General features: G+C 46.8%; 1 protein-coding gene across 6 annotated transcripts in view; it reads right to left on the bottom strand.

Annotated features, from left to right (window-relative positions):
- The window catches only part of Kif13a (kinesin family member 13A), a 185,664-nt gene that overhangs the window by 83,472 nt on the left and 83,314 nt on the right, over nt 1-18,878 (bottom strand). For all 6 annotated transcript variants that reach the window (XM_052156717.1, XM_052156720.1, XM_052156718.1 and 3 more), the window contains exons 5-6: nt 3,606-3,698; nt 1,720-1,900 (exon numbers count right to left, since the gene is read on the bottom strand). In XM_052156717.1, coding sequence (XP_052012677.1) covers nt 1,720-1,900; nt 3,606-3,698 — 274 coding nt within the window. The remainder of the gene's footprint in view (nt 1-1,719; nt 1,901-3,605; nt 3,699-18,878) is intronic.

Below are 18,878 nucleotides of genomic sequence, written 5' to 3'. Positions count from 1 at the left end.
TCTTTAAAGTAAACACAAATGTTCCAATGACTGGGAGAGGGGCATTCTTGATGTCTATAACGCTATTGTTATTTTTTTAAAGTTATATATGGCTCATTTTATTTATTTATTTTTTTAATGCTATTGTTCTAATGCTTGCTTTCATTGGAGCCCACGGGGCTGGCAGTGGGCAGACGTGTTACATATCCCACAGCTGCCAAAACTATTGGAAAGTAGTTAGCGACAGAGCAAAGCTTTCATTAAGTTACACTGGAAATCCTGGATATCGAACTGGTATTTCTCAAATAGCTTGAAGACATGAGCGTGTCCACACAAGGCATGTATGAAACACCTAAGTGTTAACCAAGGTGACTCTTGAGGGGCAGGGTTAAAGGTCAGCTTCATTTCTTACACTTCATCTGCTTTCTATGCTACTTTCCAATGATCTAGTTTTAAATCAATGCAACATTTGACTGGAGAAATGAATTTATGACTCAAACTCACCTGGTTCTTAATCATCTAGTTTTGTTGTTTTGTTTTGTTTGTTTTAATTTTTCAAAACATGCTGTATAGCCCTGGCTGTCCTGGAACTCACTCTGTAGACCAGGCTGGCCTCGAACTCAGAGATCAGCCTGCCTCTTCCTCCCAAGTGCTGAGATTAAAGGTGGGGGCCACCACCGCCCACCATCACCCGTGAAAGACAGAGATGTCTGGGTTTCACCTGTATCTCTAGAATCATTCAGAATTGAAGTGGTGCTCAAGTCAGTAAAGATCCTCAAATAGGATGCTTTACTGACTTGATGACGCCACATGCTTCCAACACATAACCAGGGAAGGAATGGTGGCCACAACCCTCCCACCACTTCACCTCCAATTCAGAGTTGCAGTTTTCCAATATAAATGCATGGACTAATGTGCAGTTACTAGAACAATTTTCTGCTTCTTTGAGACACTGTCTTACCACATAATTCTGGCCTGGAATTCATTCTGCAGCCTAGGACAGCTTCAAACAGGTGGGGATCCTCCTCTGAGTGCTGGGATGGAGGCATATATCATGCGATTCTATAATTATCATTTATCTTATGTGTATGGGTATTTTGTCTGAACATGTCTATGCACCGTGTGTGCAGTACCCACAGATGACAGAAGAGGGCGACAGATCCCTCGGGATCAGAAGTACAGATGATAGCCACTGTGTAGGTGCTGGGAATGAAACCTGGTCTTCTGGGAAGAGCAGCCAGCATTCTTAACCACCGAGCCATCTCTCAGCTCCTATAACTTCATTTTAATGAATTGTCCCTTATAACAAAAAACAATGCCAGTGGTAAAAACATCTTTTCATGGCAGACGTGAGTAACTTTACACGGCATACATCTGACACACTGGAAGGCTTTGGGAGGCTCCTCATGTTTAGTACATGAACCAACACCGGCACAGTGACCAACGGCTGAGTATGCAGACAGCCTGGCAGTTTTGGTTTTTTTTTTTCTTTCTTTCTTTTCTTTTCTTTCTTTTTCTTTTTCTTTTTTTTTCTTCCAAGACAGGGTTTCTCTGTGTAGCCCTGGCTGTCCTGGAACTCACTCTGTAGACCAGGCTGGCCTCAAACGCAGAAATCCGCCTGCCTCTGCCTCCTAAGTGCTGGGATTAAAGGCGTGCACCACCATCGCCCGGCCAGCCTGGCAGTTTTAAGATCATTTAAAATGACTCTTCCTGATTTTAGAATTTATTTCAAGCACTTACCCTTTGGGGTCCAAGAGGTCCCGGACCTTCTCATTATAGATCTCCATATACGATACTTCCACCTTAAAGGTCTGTGACTCATTTTGCTCCAGGGAGATCCTTTGAAACAGAGCACAGCAGAGCCTCGGGATAAGGCCTAGCTGCTCTGCGTGGCCCATCATGGAAAAGGACTTTCCAGAGCCTGGGAAAGAACAAGAGAGGGGTGTGAGCACGGGAGAGGAAGCAAGCGGGACACTTCAGCCACACAAGATGCCTCACTCCACAGCCAAGGACACACAGGAGGAGTGGGGTGCATTTGGACCTCAACCCCAGACCCCTGAACAACACGGTTACTCTCCACCTAGAACCCCTCCCTGGTTTGTCTCTGTAAGGTTTGGACGATCCATTATGATCAAAGGAGTAGCTAGAGATGCAATCACTAATATGCACCCCAGGAAAGCAAGATAAAATCCCACCCGTTCACTATGAGGTATGGGAAGAGCTGTGCATGTATGAGTGTGTGTACGCGTGCCTATGTGTGTGGAGAGCACAGGCCAGCTTCGGTGGTCACATCCTTGTTATTTGAGGCAGGGTCTCTCTGGCCTTGGAGCCTGACAGGTCCATGAGATTGACTGACCAGTGAGCCCCAGGGATCTGCCTGCCTGCCTCTGAGGCATGCCACCATGACAGCGTCTCCATACGGGTTCTGGCGATTAGAGATGTCTACATGCCTACATTGCGAGCCTTTCACAAGAGAAGCTGTTTTGTCAGTTCTTGAAAGAGTTTTACTAGGTGTGGTGGTTTGAGTATGCATGACCTATAGAGTGATGCTACTGGAAGGTGTGGCCTTGTTGGAGTAGGTGTGGCATTGGAGGAAGTGTGTCACTGTGGGGGTGGGCTCTTAGACCTTTCTCCTAACCAGGTGGGAGCCAGTCTTCTCCTGTTTGTCTTTGGAACAAGAGGTGGCCTTCCTGGATGCTGCCATCCTTCTGCCATGATGATAATGGACTGAACCTCTGAACCTGTAAGGCAGCCCTAATTAAATGTTGTCCTTGGAAAGAGTTGCCTTGGTCATGGTGTCTGCTCACAGCAGTGAAACCCTAACTCTGGGACACACATTGCATACACAGTAAAATCCCAGCATCACTAAGAGAAGCAGCCTGTCATAGCTGGACATACCACATGCTAAATTACCTGTATTCTCTACCTAGGTTCTTGTAGCCTTGTGACACAGAAGGAGGCAGCATTACTACTCCGAAAGAACTACAGCTCAGAGAGGTAATAGCTGATCCCCAACTATTTTTTGGATTTGCCTGTTTTGCTCTACCTGCTTTGGTTTATAATCTATCATCATTTTGGAGCCTAAATGATAGGGGAGAGAGGAGTCTAAAAATATTGTATTGATACTGCGAAAACATTTATACTGTGAAACGATGATTGCTTCTCCAGTTCAAACACAGGTTAAAACTATAATTTAGGAAAATGATGCTTAATAGTACAGAACTATCTGTGCTCATCAACACCGAGATTAGGCCATTACCAGAACTGATGTCTTTTCAAAAAGCGGGATAGTTTTGATTGTATAAGTCAGTTCAGCCCAAGATGTCAGGAGAATTTTTCTGTCTTTCCTAAACTCCCCTAGCCTTTTAAATGTTAGGAAATTAAATATATTTAAGATATGGATGTAGCTTATGCTTGGCACACAGGAGGTCCTGGGTTCAATCCTCAGCACCACAAACAAACAAAGAAAACAGAGAAGGAAACAGTTATTTATTTAGTTTTTTTAATTTATGCACTAGGGGTTAAATCTGGGATTTTGCACGTGTCAGGCAAGCACTTGTCCACTGACCTCCATCCTTGCAAACACTTGTTTCCTATCATCAGCTACAATTAGAGCAACGGCTTACCTGTCTGGCCATACGCAAAGATACAAGCATTGTATCCCTGAAAGGCTTTCTCAAGAATCCCTTCCCCGAGGCACTTGAAGACGACTTCTTGACCTAGAAAACAAGACAAACATTTAAGACTTACTGGTTTTATGCACATGTGCGGGTACCGACAGAAGCCAGAAGAAGGTGTCAGATTCCTCAGAGCTGAAGTTACATGCAGCTGGGAGCCACCTGATGTGGGCATGGTTTCTTAGAGCAGAGAGTGCCGTAACTGCTGAACCCAAACAGATACTTAAAAGTAAAATACAAAAGGGCAATGTGTGTTGAGATATGTGTTTTTATAAAGAGAGATGCAGTTTTATTTTACGTGTATCAGTATTTAGCTTGCATGTATGTGTGAATGTACACAACACATGCAGTTCCCTCAGAGGCCAGGAGAGGGCACTCTATTCCCTAGAATTTAAGTCACAGATAGTTGTGAGCCACTGTGTGGGTTCTGAGAACTGAACCTGGGTCCTCTGCAAAAGCAGCAAGTGGCCTTAACAGCTGAGATATGGGACACACTCTACTGATGTATTAGTAATAACCTCTTAGTCCTCTCTTCTCAAAATTAACTACGCAGCTATAAATAAGAGCTTTCATGTAGACGGGGCCTTCTTTGCTGCCCATGTTGATACCAACCTCACACATCCCAGTGACCCTCCTGTCCCAGCCTGCTCGGCAGCTCAGACTCTAGGCATGGATAATCACAGTTGGCTTGCAATTTCAGTTCCATTCCTAAACTACTGCTGAATATTTGGATAAATTCACGATCCTATACTGCTGCTTCTTTGACATTTCTTGGGGGGATTAAAGTTCCTTCTCCATTGTTAGCAGGCTGTCTGAAAGCATCATCAAAATTGGTTTCCCTTTCTTCCTTAGAAATTGTATCTATATGTTATTTACTACTAATTGTCTTGTCTCGCTATGTGGGTTCAGTTTCCCACTAGCGCTGAGAGCCAGGAGAACATTCCTTTATGCCTGCTTCCTTCCTGTGCAAGGTCTCTGCACGGCCACCTGCTGGGAAACATCTCTACTGTGGTGGGGATGACAGAGGCTAATACTGTCTGTTGGTCAGTGTGACAGACTCTAGAATCCCCTAGGCAGCAAGCATCTGGGCAAGCCTTTGAGGGATTATCTGGATGAAGTTATCTACGGGGAAGATCTTGAATGTGGGAGAGGGCACTCCATGGGCTGGCATCCGTCCTGGACAGAATAGAAAAGAGAAAACGCACACTGCTCTCTCCTTCCTGACTGCCAGCACGGCGTGGTCAGGGGCCTCTCGCTCCTGCTGCCTCATTTGCCTGACGATGGAGGGTCTCAGGAATTCTAAGACAAAAGGACTCTTCCCTTCCTCAGCCTGCTTGGCCTGGGTACTTCATCAGGACAACAGGAAAAGTAACCAAGATGCTGCCATTCACTAATTCACAGGTCCACGTCATCTGTGCGCCCACAAGAGGCACTAACCCTCACTGAATCTCAGCTCCGGGGCTTCTACTGTGAACTACACTATCACAGGGTGGGAGAGAACATAGTTACGGCATGTTTAATAAACATTCAAGGTAGCATGCACTTTCCTTACAATGGAGAGAATTACATTAAACTTCCTTCCCCCACGTTCCTGTGGTTACTAGAACATTCTCTCTCACAGTATCTACAGGCACTACCGGCTTATGAACCGTTTCCAGCCCTGGGATGAGTGCACCCTGGTGTCAGAGATGACAATCTCATTATCTTTGTAATCCTAGTGCCTAGTATAAAATGCTTAATAAATATCTGTTGAAAGATGGAGTCAGTTTAACTGCTTTGTCCTCAGTAGACTTGAAAACCTCTTCATATTCAAACGTAACAAACTGCAAGCTATGGGTGGCATGTTTCTCTCTGACGGGAAGTTGGGTAGGATTTTAGCACTGCCTTGTGGTGCATCAAGACTTCAGGGTAAGACTCTTGGAAACCTGTCAGCAAGGTTTCGAACTGACACTTCCGACCACGGGGCTGCCAAAAAGTGACATTCTGGCAACATCAAATATTGCTGAGCTGTAGAGGCAGTCACCACTTATAAACTTTGTGGCATCGCCATAAGAGGCCATTCGACAGGAAACCTGACAGGGGAAGGCAATAAGCTTGCATTCTAACCCACGGTTGTGCCTGAGGGACGCTCTCCCTCACATGACCCTCGCCAAAGATGCTCTGGCAGCACTGTTTAACATGCTAGAAATGCAGCCAAGGTAAGCACCCACCAGTAGTATGAGACTGTATACCTTAAATGTAAGCATTTCAGAATGAAAAAGCATATACTTAGAAATAAAAGATATAGCACTTACATGTAGCAACAACTGCAATAAGAAACATTATTGAAGAAGGAAAAGCCATGTCATAGTAACTATATATAATGTAAAGACTTGGACATTATAATGCACGAGACACTCACACAGAGAGAAAGGGGGGTGTTAAAGTTTGCAAGATGAGTCAGAAAAAATATTCCAAATCCACATCCTCTTTCCTCTCCATTTCTGATACCTAATGCCGCTTACTCCAGACACGTTGGTAGAGCCCACAGATTTTAAAAAGAAACAGAACTGTGACGGCCGTTTCTAAACACACGGTGTGTTGTGAGGTGTATGTGCACATACCCTCCAGCAGCACGGCTCTGTCTGCGTTGATGTCTCTGACACACATACTTGAAGTACTGCTCTTAAGTCACGGCTCTTGGACTCCCTCCATAAGGATATCAGCATCTTCTCCTGTTCCTCCTTCCTTATTCTATAGACATTCTGGGCTCGGAGTCAAAAGACAGGCCGAGCTTTAGTCCTGAGTTGAGCCTGGCTGACGGAGGGAGGGTGCAGAGGAAACCGGCTGTGCCCAGGCTGAGAAGAACAGTCTGTGGTCCCGACTCAAGCCCACTCTGAAGCTGCGTCAGCCCAAGCAGACAGCTGCAGCCATCCCTTCGCCCTTCCACACTGGTCAAGCACTCCTTGGGAAGGAGCGGGGGTAGGTGGGACAGGATATCTAACTATCTGAGCATAATCCACAGCTTCAATTCTTCAGACTTGGGGAACAAAACCAAGAACACTGTGTTGGTTCATAGTCAGCAACTTGATTGGCTTTAGACTCACCATGGGAACCCATCTCTGGGCTCGCCTAGGAGGGCATTTCAGAAACCTGTAACTGAGGAGGAAAGACGGGCCTAAGTGCACCAGGTGGCGCCATCTCCTGGACCAAGCAAACAGAAGTAAGCAAGCAAGCTGTGACAGCACGCACCTCTCTCTGCTCCCTGACCTCCGACATCACATCATGACATCCCAAACTGCAAGACGAATAAACACCCTCTAGCGGCTTTCTGTCAGGTATTTGGTCACACAACAAGCAAAGCAGCTGATATATGTGTGAGGGCTCGAACAAGTCCTTCAGCATTCATTGGTTGGAAACTGGACCCCCAGGCAAGAGTGTGTTAAGAGGTGGTAGGGCCCTTTAAGAAAACACTAAGTACCATATACAGTCACCAAACCCCGACACGATTGTAAAGAAAACACTAGGTACCATATACAGTCACCAAACCCTGACATGATTGTGGATGCCAAGAAGTGCTTGCTGACAGGAGCCTGATATAGCTGTTTCCTGAGAGGCTCTGCCAGAGCCTGACAAATACAGAGGAGGAAGCTCACAGCCAACCATTGGACTGAGCGCAGGGTCCCTAATAGAGGAGTTAGAGAAAGGACTGAAGGAGCTGAAGGGGTTTGCAGCCTCATAGGAAGAACAACAATGTCAACCAACCAACCAGACCCCCCAGAGCTCCCAGGGACTAAGTCATTAACCAAGAGGTACACATGGCTCCAGCTGCATATGTAGCAGAGGATGGCCTTGTCTGGCATCAGTGGGAGGAGAGGTTCTTGGTCCTATGAAGGCTCAAAGCCCCAGTGTAGGGGAATGCCAGGGCAGGGAGGTGGGAGTGAGTGGGTGGGTGGGTGAAACACCCTCATAGAAGTAGGGGGAGGGAGAATGGGAAAGGGGCTATCCAGGAGGGAGGGAAACTGGGAAAGGGGATAACATTTGAAATGTAAATAAAAAATACATCAAAAAAATTATTAGGTAGGCCACAAGGGCTCTGTCTTCACAAATGCTGTGATCACACGCGTGAGCTTATATCACAGGTGTGGGCTTGTCCTGAAGCTCAGGATGACCCTTGTCATTTTCTCAAGCCAGAAACTAATCTGCCTGTATTTATGCTTCTAAGAAGGAAGAGATGGACTCCCGATCCAGCAGTGTCTTTTCTGTAGTCACACTTTACAGATTTCTTTCTTTGGACCCTCACAATTTGCAGGTATGCCAGGACCTATAAAGATGACGACAGGTGACCGGGGTCTGAGAGCCCGTCATCTGCCAAGCCCTTGTTGCTGGTGAGATTAGCTGGATGCTCACCCAGTCAGGAACTCCTGCCATGGACAGTGGCACTCAGTCAGTGGCTCTCTCCCCAGTCTCCGTGGTTGTGCTGTCTGTCAGTCTCCATGGTTGTGCTGTCAGTCTCCGTGGTTGTGCTGTCAGTCTCCGTGGTTGTGCTGTCCACTCTCGGAGTGAATCTGGAGGTTTGTTTGTTTGTTTCCTTGTTTATCTCTCATTCTGGCTTCAACTACTGGACTACGATATCTGGGCCCATTGCAACTCTACAGAGCTTAAGGCACGCACCATGCATTCATATTTTTAACAGAATATAACCCGAGCTTGTCATATTCACGTTTACCTGTTGTGTGGATGCATGTGTGGAAGCCAGAGGAGGAGACAATTCTCTCCCCTTTCCATCATGTGAGGTCTGGGACTTGAACTCAGGTCATCAGGCTTGGCAGCAATCACCTTTACCTGCTGAGCCATGCTATCAGCCCCATGGTTTTCATACTTAATGAAGTTTCATTCCTAACTGAGAAATGAGGAAAATTTGGAAAGCAAAGAAATTTACTCACATGTGTTTACATGTGTATATACACATAAATAAATAAAGTGAATGTTTTCATGGATTTCCGGAAAGAAATGGTTTTTCTTTCTTTCTATCTGTAAGTAACGATAGTAAGACACAACTAAGAAAAGAATAAAATAGAAATAATTACTGTGAAGTTTATGTGTTTTCAGAAACCTACAGCTAGGTTCCTTGAGAAACTGGAATACATTTTATTATAACTTCACACCCCAGAGGAAACTTACTCATTTTAAAGCAAAAATAATGAATATTTCTTCCATCCACATGAACATTTAAAAAAAATCTTTTATTTAATATATACTTTCAACAATTTATGCGTGTATGTGTGTATAAGTGGTGTGTGTGTGTGTTTGTGTGTGTGTGTGTGTGCGTGCAAGCAGGGAGGTAAACCTACAGGAGTCAGCCCTCTTCCTCTACCGTGTGGGGTGGGAGATCCGTTTTCCAGACCTGGCAGCAATCACCTCTATGCACTGATCCCTCTCACCGGCCCCTCCGTGACCACTGAGCCATCCATTACGAGGACACGGATCCAGGCCTCCCGTCCCCCTGCACACATTCCCAGGCCCTTTCTTTCCCTGAAGGATTTACCCTGACACCTGTAGCACCTGCGCTCTCCTACTGACTGTCCTTGCAGGGATTCCCCGAATCAAACGGCTGGATTTCAGGGCCACGCGAGGGGCCTTCTCTCTGCTCAGCATTCTGACTGGGCTGGGTCAGGAGGAAGCAGGCCCCACTTTGTTAACTCCCCTTTCTTTCTGCTCACTTTTTAAAAAAAGACATTTATTTAATATGAGCACACTGTTGCTGTCTTCAGACACCCCAGAAGAGGGCATCGGATCCCATTTCAGATAGTTGTGAGCCACCATGTCGTTGCTGGGAGTTGAACTCAGGACCTCTGGAAGAGGAGCCTGTGTTAACCGCTGAGCCATCTCTCCAGCCTCAGCCCACTTACTTTTAACGTTCGGTAAATAGGCTGCCGGAGTCCCGTGCCACATTATAAGCTGACTGGTATCCCCCGTGCTTCTTTCTTGAATGCAGGCTAAAGACATCAACTACTGGTCTATCATACATGTTACAAGCATCGTTCCCAACTCTGTCATGAAACAGTTTTATTATTTCATATCCAGATATTAAAAAGCTCGGCTAGAGGGCAGCAGTGAGAGAGTTCTGCAAAAAGCCAGCAGGTAACAGCATTTCACCAGTTGATGACCTAACTTTGTCCCCTGTGACCGACATGGTGGGAAGAAAGAACCGATTCCCTTACAGCTGCCCTCTGACCTCCACATTCACATACACACACAATGTAATTAAAAGAAAAACTTTTTTTTTTTTTAAATCAGGTAACTCTGACTGTTCTGGAGCTGATTCTGTATGTAGCCCAGGCTGTCCTCGAACTCAGAGATCCGCCTGCCTCTGCCTCCCGAGTGCCAGGATTAAAGGTACCACTGCCCAGCCCTAAAAGCAAAACTTGTAATACCCAAATCCTCTCTCTTTCCTTTTCACACAGAAGCCTGATCACATTCTCCTTCAGTCATGAGTACTGCCTCTCCCGGCTGAGTGGCTCTGGGAAGATCTCATGCCTTCAAGTGGCGACCAGTGGGGGGCGCTCTTCCACCTGACGAGGCTGTCAGGGTGGTCACAGAGGTGCCTGGCCAGTGCAAAGCCTGGGGTGTGTTTTGTCATTATCAACAATGAGTACCACCTTGTCAATAATTTGGCGCAAAGAAGGAAGTTGCCAGCTAATCGCCATTCCTTCTGTCCTGCTCGAGCTCTGCGCAGCTTCCTAGTTTTAAAGATGAGAGTAAAAAGAGTGAGGCAGCGGACAGCGGACAGCGGGCCTCAGAAAGGAGTCATCTATTGCCAGTTTCTTTTCTAGCTTTCTTTCTGGTCCCCCTAATAAATGTAGGGGACAAGGGTTTCTCACATTTAAGAGAAAGGCAAACAGACACATGGCGGGGGGGGGGGGGGGAAGAAGGGGAGAAGAGGGGGGAGAGGAGGGAGGAAGAGGGGAGGGAGAGGAAAGAGGGAGGTGGAGGGAGGGAGAAAAGGAAGGGGAGAGGGAGATCATTCACTTACACTTACCTAAGCAGAAAGCAGAACATAATGTAGGTCAGAGGGCGCTAAGGCATAGGATCCAGGACGGGCAAACTAGCCCCCCACTCTTTGCAACTTTAGGATAGCTGGTTCAGAGGGAAAGAATGCATTGTAAGGAACGGCCTCCGTAAGGTGGCCAATGGGACCAACTCTGTGGACTTCTCATCACTGCCCCACCCCGAGGCTGTGAGACTGCAGTTACGCTCAACCAATTCTCTTGTTCAGGAACCACGATTACAGGAAGAATAGCTGTGAACGTAGCCAAGTTCCAGCTTAACCAAATCTTCCAAGTGCACCTCCGTGCGGGCTCTGCCTGCATGGACAGCAGCCTCTACAGGCAGCGCAGGGGTGGCTTCCCTTCTTCACTCTGTCTGAACACTGGACATCCCTAAGGCCCACACAAAGACCCATGGCTGGCCCAGACGAACGAGGGCCGTTCTGTCCCCTCTGTCGTACTGGGGGCTAAACAAAGGGTCATACCTGCTAGGCAAGTACTCAGCCGCTGAGCTCCAATGCCGGCTGTGGGGCTTTTTCATTAAAAAAAAAAAAAATCTGACTTGTTCACTTCCATATTTTTAAAAAACCTAAGAGTCTTTCTCAGCATAGGAAAGAATGACTTATCTACTGTTTTTGAACCTTGGCTCATTTTTTTTTTTTTTTAAAAAAAGCAGCTGTTTATGCTGCATGGTGGGAACTGGGGAATTCAAACACTGCCTGGGCAGATCTCATAAAAGATGCAATATCCCCACCCTGAAAGCATTCCAATCACAGTTTACAGTTTACACGCAAGCAGAATGGAGTGCTGTTTGCCCAGGCAAAAGCCAACAGGGAAGTTTAGGAGTCCTGTGGGAAACAGGAGGATCTATGGGTATTTGTTCTCAACCCAGACAAACAGAGCAAAGCCACAACACTGCCAAACCCAAGAGGCCTGTGGCTCCTTGGCAGAGCCCGTGCCAGGGAGGCATCTGTGCTCGCTGTGGTGAGCCCACAGGGCACGCCGCATCTGACCTCACTGTTAACAAGCACGGCCAAGATGCCAATTTCCTTCAGGCTTTATAATCCCATCCCCTATGACCATGTAGACAAGTTATAAAACACGGGCGTGCCCAGTGAGACCTGTGATACAACGTCAGAGCAGTAACAGGAGCTCCTGTGTGGGATCTCTGGAGGCTGAGTCACAGTCCGAGTCACCCAACACTGAGTCACATATGATACGGATCTTTGTAAAACCAACACCGCCGGGTCTCCGTATGTGGGCATCACCTGAGCCCTTGGGAGCAGCAGTGATGGCCTCCCAGTCAGTCTGCCGGGTCCTTACATTCAGGGTCCTGACAGCAAAGGACAAAACTTGGAACATGGGAAAAGACAACTATAGTAGTCCTGTGACCAACATCCGCCCACGGGACAGACATGATGGGCTGGGGCCTAGGGTGTAGGAGAACAAAGAGAGGGTACGGTCCATGCTGTCTATCATCCACATTTAAAATTCATCACCATGGACACATCGGAGTGGGTAAAACTCTTCAGCAGGTGCAGCGCAGGACAGACTTCCACAGGATAGTCTTCTACGTGGAAGAGTATAGTATCTCAAGATTGGTACAATATTATAGCTTAGGTCTTTAATGTCCCCACAGTCCCACAAGTTAAAGATTGCTGACCAGGGCAGTACAAGCGGGAGGTAGTGGAATCTTTACTTTATAAGGTAGGAACCTAAGTATGTGTGAGGGTCCTTGGATTATTGGGGAGATGCACGAAGAAGATTTGGAACCCCAGTTTCTCCCTCTTTACTTCTTGGCCTTGAGGTTAATTAAAGGTTTTATTCCACCTTACAGTCCAGTCATATCCTGTCTTTTTTCTCTGTATTAAAGCAATGGGGTCAATCAGCCATGAATTGGGGCCTCCAAAGCTTTTCTCTCTAAGCTTTGATCTCGGGTTCCCCACAGCTACGGGTGCTAGTCAATACAAACACAACCCAAGATCGAATTGATCTCTTAAGCCCCTTCTTCTCTTCATCTTTTCCCTCTGGAGTTGGGGTGGCAGGAGCTTGGCTGTATATTTGGGAGCTGCGATTCCTGGGCCTGCTTCTTTGTGAAGGCACTTTCTTTTCTACACAGGGTTGACAGCCACAGTCATTTTGATGAGTCTGGACTTGGCAGGGGCCCAGCTCCAAACCAGAGCACCTGGATGGTACAAGAACGGACAGGTCTTGCTGGCATACCTCAAAGGGAGAAGAAGGCCTTATTTGGATGAGGTTTAAGTAAATTCTTTCCTCAAAGGCCTTTGGTGTGAAGTGCAGCTCACAAAATTTCTCACATCCAGAGACTTCGGGCCATATTTAAGTTGAAGAACCCAAACTCTAGTTCAGATAAAGGAACAAGGACGTTGAGCCTAGACCTGGAGGTGCAAACTTTAATTCTCAATCAACTTCAGAAGTTTACCTGAAGGGGACCTGGTAAAGGGAGCTTGAGAAACTGGGCCATGAAATGAAAGCCAGCCTCAGGCCAGTTTCCACTGTGGCATCCAAGTGCTATCGGAATTGCTGTCCAGGGAAGTGTCACTTGTACCATAGCAGGGAGCGACTTACCCAGACAATGTTTCTAACCCGGGGACACTGCTGGGGCTGGCATGAGCCGGACCTTTTTGTTGTTGTTATTGCTGGATGAAGAGGCTGACTCAGAGGGAAGGGGGAGGGGCATGGGGAAAAGAAAGCAAGCTCAACTGGGAAGCTAATGAACAAACGAACGAACGAACACGCGCTGCTGACAGAGAGGCTTCCCTTGGCTCTGACAGCATTTTATTTTACAACGACTCTCTCCAGGAAGGGAGCAGTTCTAGAAGGGATCTGTCTCTTCTAGAACTCCTGGCTACCACCGTCTTGGGGAAATGTGCAAACAGCGCTCAGCCAAGCACATGGGCTCAGGAGTTTGGACAGCATCTGCCTGGAGGGAGGATTCCGGTACTAACATTCCCAGCCTGGAGTCACACCAGGGCTTCTTAACAGAACCATTCTAGGGCTCAGGGAGATGAGACGTGTCCAGAGTCGAGTCCATACGACATGGAGAGAATGTATCCATGTCTTTGTTTTGATCTACAATGTCACCGCTTTCTCCTCTAAAGGGTGGCAGGATCTTCCCAAACCTCTATCTTGTTTTTATCTGTGAGATGCAGACAATATTGCCTATTGACTATAATAGACAATATATTGATATCTGTCCCCTACATGTAAAAGGCTTAGCACCATGCTGGGAAGGAATGCAGCATATGAACTGTATTTTATTCCGCAGTGACTGTTCTCTGCCCTTCTGAACACAGCTAAGTCAAACTGTGTTTCTGGGTCAGAAAAAGGAAACATGAAAAAGTTGGGTTTAAAAACAACATCTGGAGGCAGGGCCACGGTTCAGTCAGAGTGGTGTGTGTCTAGTGAGCACTGTGCCCTGGATCCAGGGTTACAGGTGAACTCCGTCATGGTGGTGTCATGGCTATAACCCAGCATTTGAGAGATAGAATAGAGAAGATTAAAAGTTCAAGGTCATCCTCAGCTTCAAACACAGCAAGTTAGAAGTCAGCTAAGAAGGGACCTGGGCTTGGGGTAGACACTAGAGGTCAGAAAAAGACGTGCAATAAATATTATGCTATAAATGTAAATATACATACGGATCTACTTTAAAGTTTGTAAGATTAGCTTTCTTGTTTATATCTTGGGCATCTTTACCAGTTAAATTTTCCTGAACAGAACTGCTCATTTGCATCTAGGGCTTGAGATTCACAAACATCGATTACCTGAACTGATACAGGCCCACTGCAGGCCGGATCCCTGCAGCCTCTACTAGTTGAGGTATGTTTTATAAAGAGTCATCGGATTGGGTTCCAAGCTGGTTTATGTCAAATGCATGTCTTTGTGATTATATACTTTAATGAAACAAATGCAAAGAGAGTTTCTGGGCCACCGAGATAGCTCAGCAGATGAAGATGCTTGCTGCCAAAGCCCAACACTGCGTCCCACTGAGTGAAGGAGAGACCTGACTCCAGCAAGCTGTTCTCTGGTATATATTTGTGTGCATGTATGTGTATCCTCTCTCTCCCTCTCTCCCTCTCCTCCTCTTTATTTTTTTAATAAAAAATCCTTTAATAAGAATTACTAATTTTAAGGATTTAGGATGCTCAGGAACTTGATGAAGTAGAGTCACAAGAATGGTCACGTGTGCGAAACAATTTATAATTTATTGTAAAAATTATAAAATATTGTTAAAAAATCAAACCTGGAAAGAGTTTGTGTTGAGATTTCATTTGCTTGGTGGCTTTCAGAACAGCAGGTACTGTGTGCAAGACAGACCAACCTTAATGATGTCTGAACAGCCAACCTCAGTGTTCCTGCTGACTACATGAAGAACCATTACAGCTTTACGCAATGGCTAATAACTATCAGCTATTTCCTGCATGCACAGAACTTGCGAAGAGTCTCAATTCACCCTCAGATTCCTGCTTCCTTCAGATTCCTGAAGGATTGGTATGACTGCCTACCATTTGGGCCCAAGGAACCCAACCCCAAGAGCCTGGGCCTTCCCTAGGTAGTTACTAAACACTTCAGCGGTCATATACCTACGCCTACACACATTAAAACCAATTCTTTCTGCGCCATTCTGACAACAATTTGGTTCCAACAATGCATACAGTCTCTCTCTGTCTTGCTTCCCTTAAGCAATGAGAAATTGATCATTTCCACCTCTGACCACATAAACCGCCCAAGATGGGAACAGAATCAAACACGGGCATCCAGCTCCAGCCTGCAGCTCAGCCCTCAGCCTGCAGCTCAGCCCTCGGCCTGCAGGGGCGCCTGTGTCCTCACACAGCATGAACCACATGTGGAGATGAGGAGTCAGCAGCAAATCTTGTCTTCTAGGTTGTGGAGTTCGCACAAATGTCCAAGGACACATGGTTTTAGTACATTTGAGCCAGACACCATATGGCAAGAAAGATTACATAGTTTCTAGGACAATGTTCAGAATCTCCCAGGCTAAGGAAGATTACTTACACTGACCCCCATGTATACCGCCACCTGACTGCTATTCTTTCTTTCCTTTAAAAAAAAATACTTGTTCTTCTTTTTATTTATGCATTACATGTTTGTGTATGACATGTGTGTGTTGTTGCCTGAGAGGCCAGAGCAGGATACCAGATCCCCTGGAGCTGGAGTCACAGGAGATGGTGTGGGTGCTGGGCGCCAAATGCCGGTCCTCTGCAAGGACAGCCAGTGTGTTCCTAACCACTGAGCCATCCCTCCATCCCCCCTCCACCCCCACCCCCGACCGCTTCTTCTATCTACAGTAAGATTCAAAGATGAGCAGGCAGGAAATAAACAGCAAAGCTCTTGGAAACCACTTACCGACTGGCAGGGCTCATTTTAAGAAGTGAGATTTTTTTTTTAATCTATTGATTCCCTATCAATAAGGCCTTAATTACCATGAGCACGATATAATCATTTACTGAGATGGCTCAGGTTTATCACCACGGACTCTAATTCAGGCCACTTTCTAATCTTGCCATGAGATCTACGTGTGGCTTTGGACTGAGGTTGGGGAAGAGGTGGGTTTATACGGAGAGGCAGGTTTGAGGTCTCTAACTCTGCAGTCCAGTCACTTGTCTGCCTTTCCCTCCTACTTGTTCCTACCACAAAGACTTTTGCTTCTGACTCAAAAATACCTGGCAGACATTATGATACCAACACACAGAGGGTAAGAGGAGGAAGAGACACTTCAAGAGCACAGTGCTCCAAAGCTTGGCTTCCACGCAATGCCCGTGGCTGAACAAACCAGCCTTTGATTTGCCAGAGAAGCCGCCACAGCTGTGCTGCCCGCACAAAATGGACGATTCAGCTTTCCGGGAGACGTGGCTGCCTTTACCTCATCCTCTCCACGGATGAGGAGAAAGGTTATCTTTATCTCACCAGAGCCTGGCGGCTTGCGGCAAAACCAGGTGCCACAAATCCCAGTTCTGGTTCACTTGTCTGTCAACGGACAGATGCTACCCCATGGTCCTGACACAGTGGGGCGATGAGACATTTGAGGGCACATTTTATGGGACCAGTACTATGTAAAAGGATTCAGTGGCATGCACCCCAACAGTGCAAAGGTGGGGACCAAGAGTCAGAACCCCGTGGCCTGACACAAGCGCTCACATTCTTTTAAGTGCTCCGCCCGAGCCCTGAGGTCCGCTTCTGGATTCCAGAGAACTGAAGAGTTTCAGGTTGAAAAGCCAGAGACGTGAGAGCATCTTGCGATAGCTTCTATCAAACCCCAAGGCCTCATTGAGGATTTACTGCTCAGACCCAGCCCACGCCACGTGAGGGGCCTAGCATCCTTGGCTCGCTCAGCACATGCTTATGCCCAACCCCCACTCGGCCCGCCAGACCCCCGTTTTGAGAGCTGCTTTGAGAGCCCGGACTCAGTCTCAATGAGGCCATTCTTCACGGAACCTGACAAATAGGATGGTTTCAGGAACTCTGAGCTTCTTCCTCTCCGTTCCCCTTACCCCTCACCAGGGAACGAAGGCTTCCACCTTAATGCTTCTAGTCGCAGCCAAGAACTGCTGCTCCTTTTAATCGAGGAAAACGGAAAACAAATTAGTGCTGAAACCAAACACCTCACCTACAAACAATGCATTTCCTATGCAGATTCTCAATAGCAGTCAAACATCCATGAGACGAATTTTAAATTTTGCTGAGTGTTATAATATTTGTGTAATAATGACAATGTCTGCAGAATAAGAAAAGTTCTACCTCTCCCCTCAGTCCTGTAAAGATATGTGTTTCCATGAATCAAGAGACCTTATTTCAAGGTTATTGAAACTTATTTGAATTGATCATGCAGCCAAAATTTGTGCCAATGTTAGGCTATCAGTACATTAAAAATCATTATAATCTATGGTTTTGATCATAGTGTTTATCAGATGCTAAATCCCACAGATCTCTTATCATCTGGATCCGATGAAGTTGTATGGCAGAAAAGAACGTCTTCGGGCCCGTGTGGCACACTGTGAGAGGCTACGGTGGTGTCCTGCAGGCAGTAACGGAAGACATATGCAGCGGATACAGGAAGAAAGAGGTCTCTCCAACACACTGTCTTAAGCAGCTCGAGTCAACAGCTTGCATTTTTGCATTTTCTACCCCACTGATCTTACTTCTTAGTGTGGCTGTGGGGATCTCCTGCCATCACTGGGCTCTCTGTGCAGCCCCCCCCCCCCCAGCACCATGCCCAGTCCTTCCCTACAAGAGACTGAAACGGAGTACCACTCCTAGACACCTCCCACCAGTCAGCACTGTGGTCCCTAGACAGCCCACAGGACACCCGATGGCGTGGGTCCACAGGAGCTGCCTGTCCCATTGTATAGGACGTGTGATATAGGATGCGCAGAGAAAGTAAGCACTTACCCCTTAGAGCCAAAGCAGGCTCCTGGGCTTTATAACCCAGACCTGACATCAAGGTCCACGGGCTTGCCCTGGCTCTATGACACTTCAGGTTTGCGCACCTCTGACATTCCTCTTACGTGCTTAATTTTTTCTTAATTAACAAGTAAAAGTTGTATTTGTGTGTTACGTACACATTTTAACATATTACTGCACCCTGGAATGACTGAATCAGGTGACTTAACATATACCTCACCTCAATACTTAGCATTTTCCCCTTTTGGACTTGCTCTATATGCTCGCTTGCAGCGCCATCTCTATGATATCTCCCTTAGCAACAGTAGCCAGGCCATGCTGTCTCAACTCTGAGTTTCTATAGCATTTGTAAAGTTTAGGCTTGACCTGGGAGCATCCCTGAGGCCAATGACATCCTTAAGAAGCAGACGGCGGGTTGTGGGTTTTGGAATTTTGGTGGTATGGGACAGGGAGTCTTGCTACTTAGCACTGCCTGGCCTAATACCAGCTATGGAGCTCAGCCTCAAACTGGCCTTGAACTCAAGACAATCCTCTCGCCTCACACACAGGTGTGCACCCTTACCCGCGCCCCTTGGTTGGGGTCTTCAAACCCAGTCTAAGGCTGCTCAGTAAGCAAATGGCGGAGCCAGATCACTGACTTTGCAAACCCACCCACTAGAACGAGAGAGCGGGTGTGAGACGCACCACAGGAAAACGAAACCCCAGAATAATTAGAGAAAACAGGCGCAACGGGAATGGCGGGAAGCCCAGC

Source organism: Apodemus sylvaticus, chromosome 14 (assembly GCF_947179515.1).
Source record: "Apodemus sylvaticus chromosome 14, mApoSyl1.1, whole genome shotgun sequence".
NCBI lineage: Eukaryota > Metazoa > Chordata > Mammalia > Rodentia > Muridae > Apodemus > Apodemus sylvaticus.
Note: the sequence above shows the minus strand (reverse complement) of the source record. Positions and strands in the feature narration are given on the sequence as shown.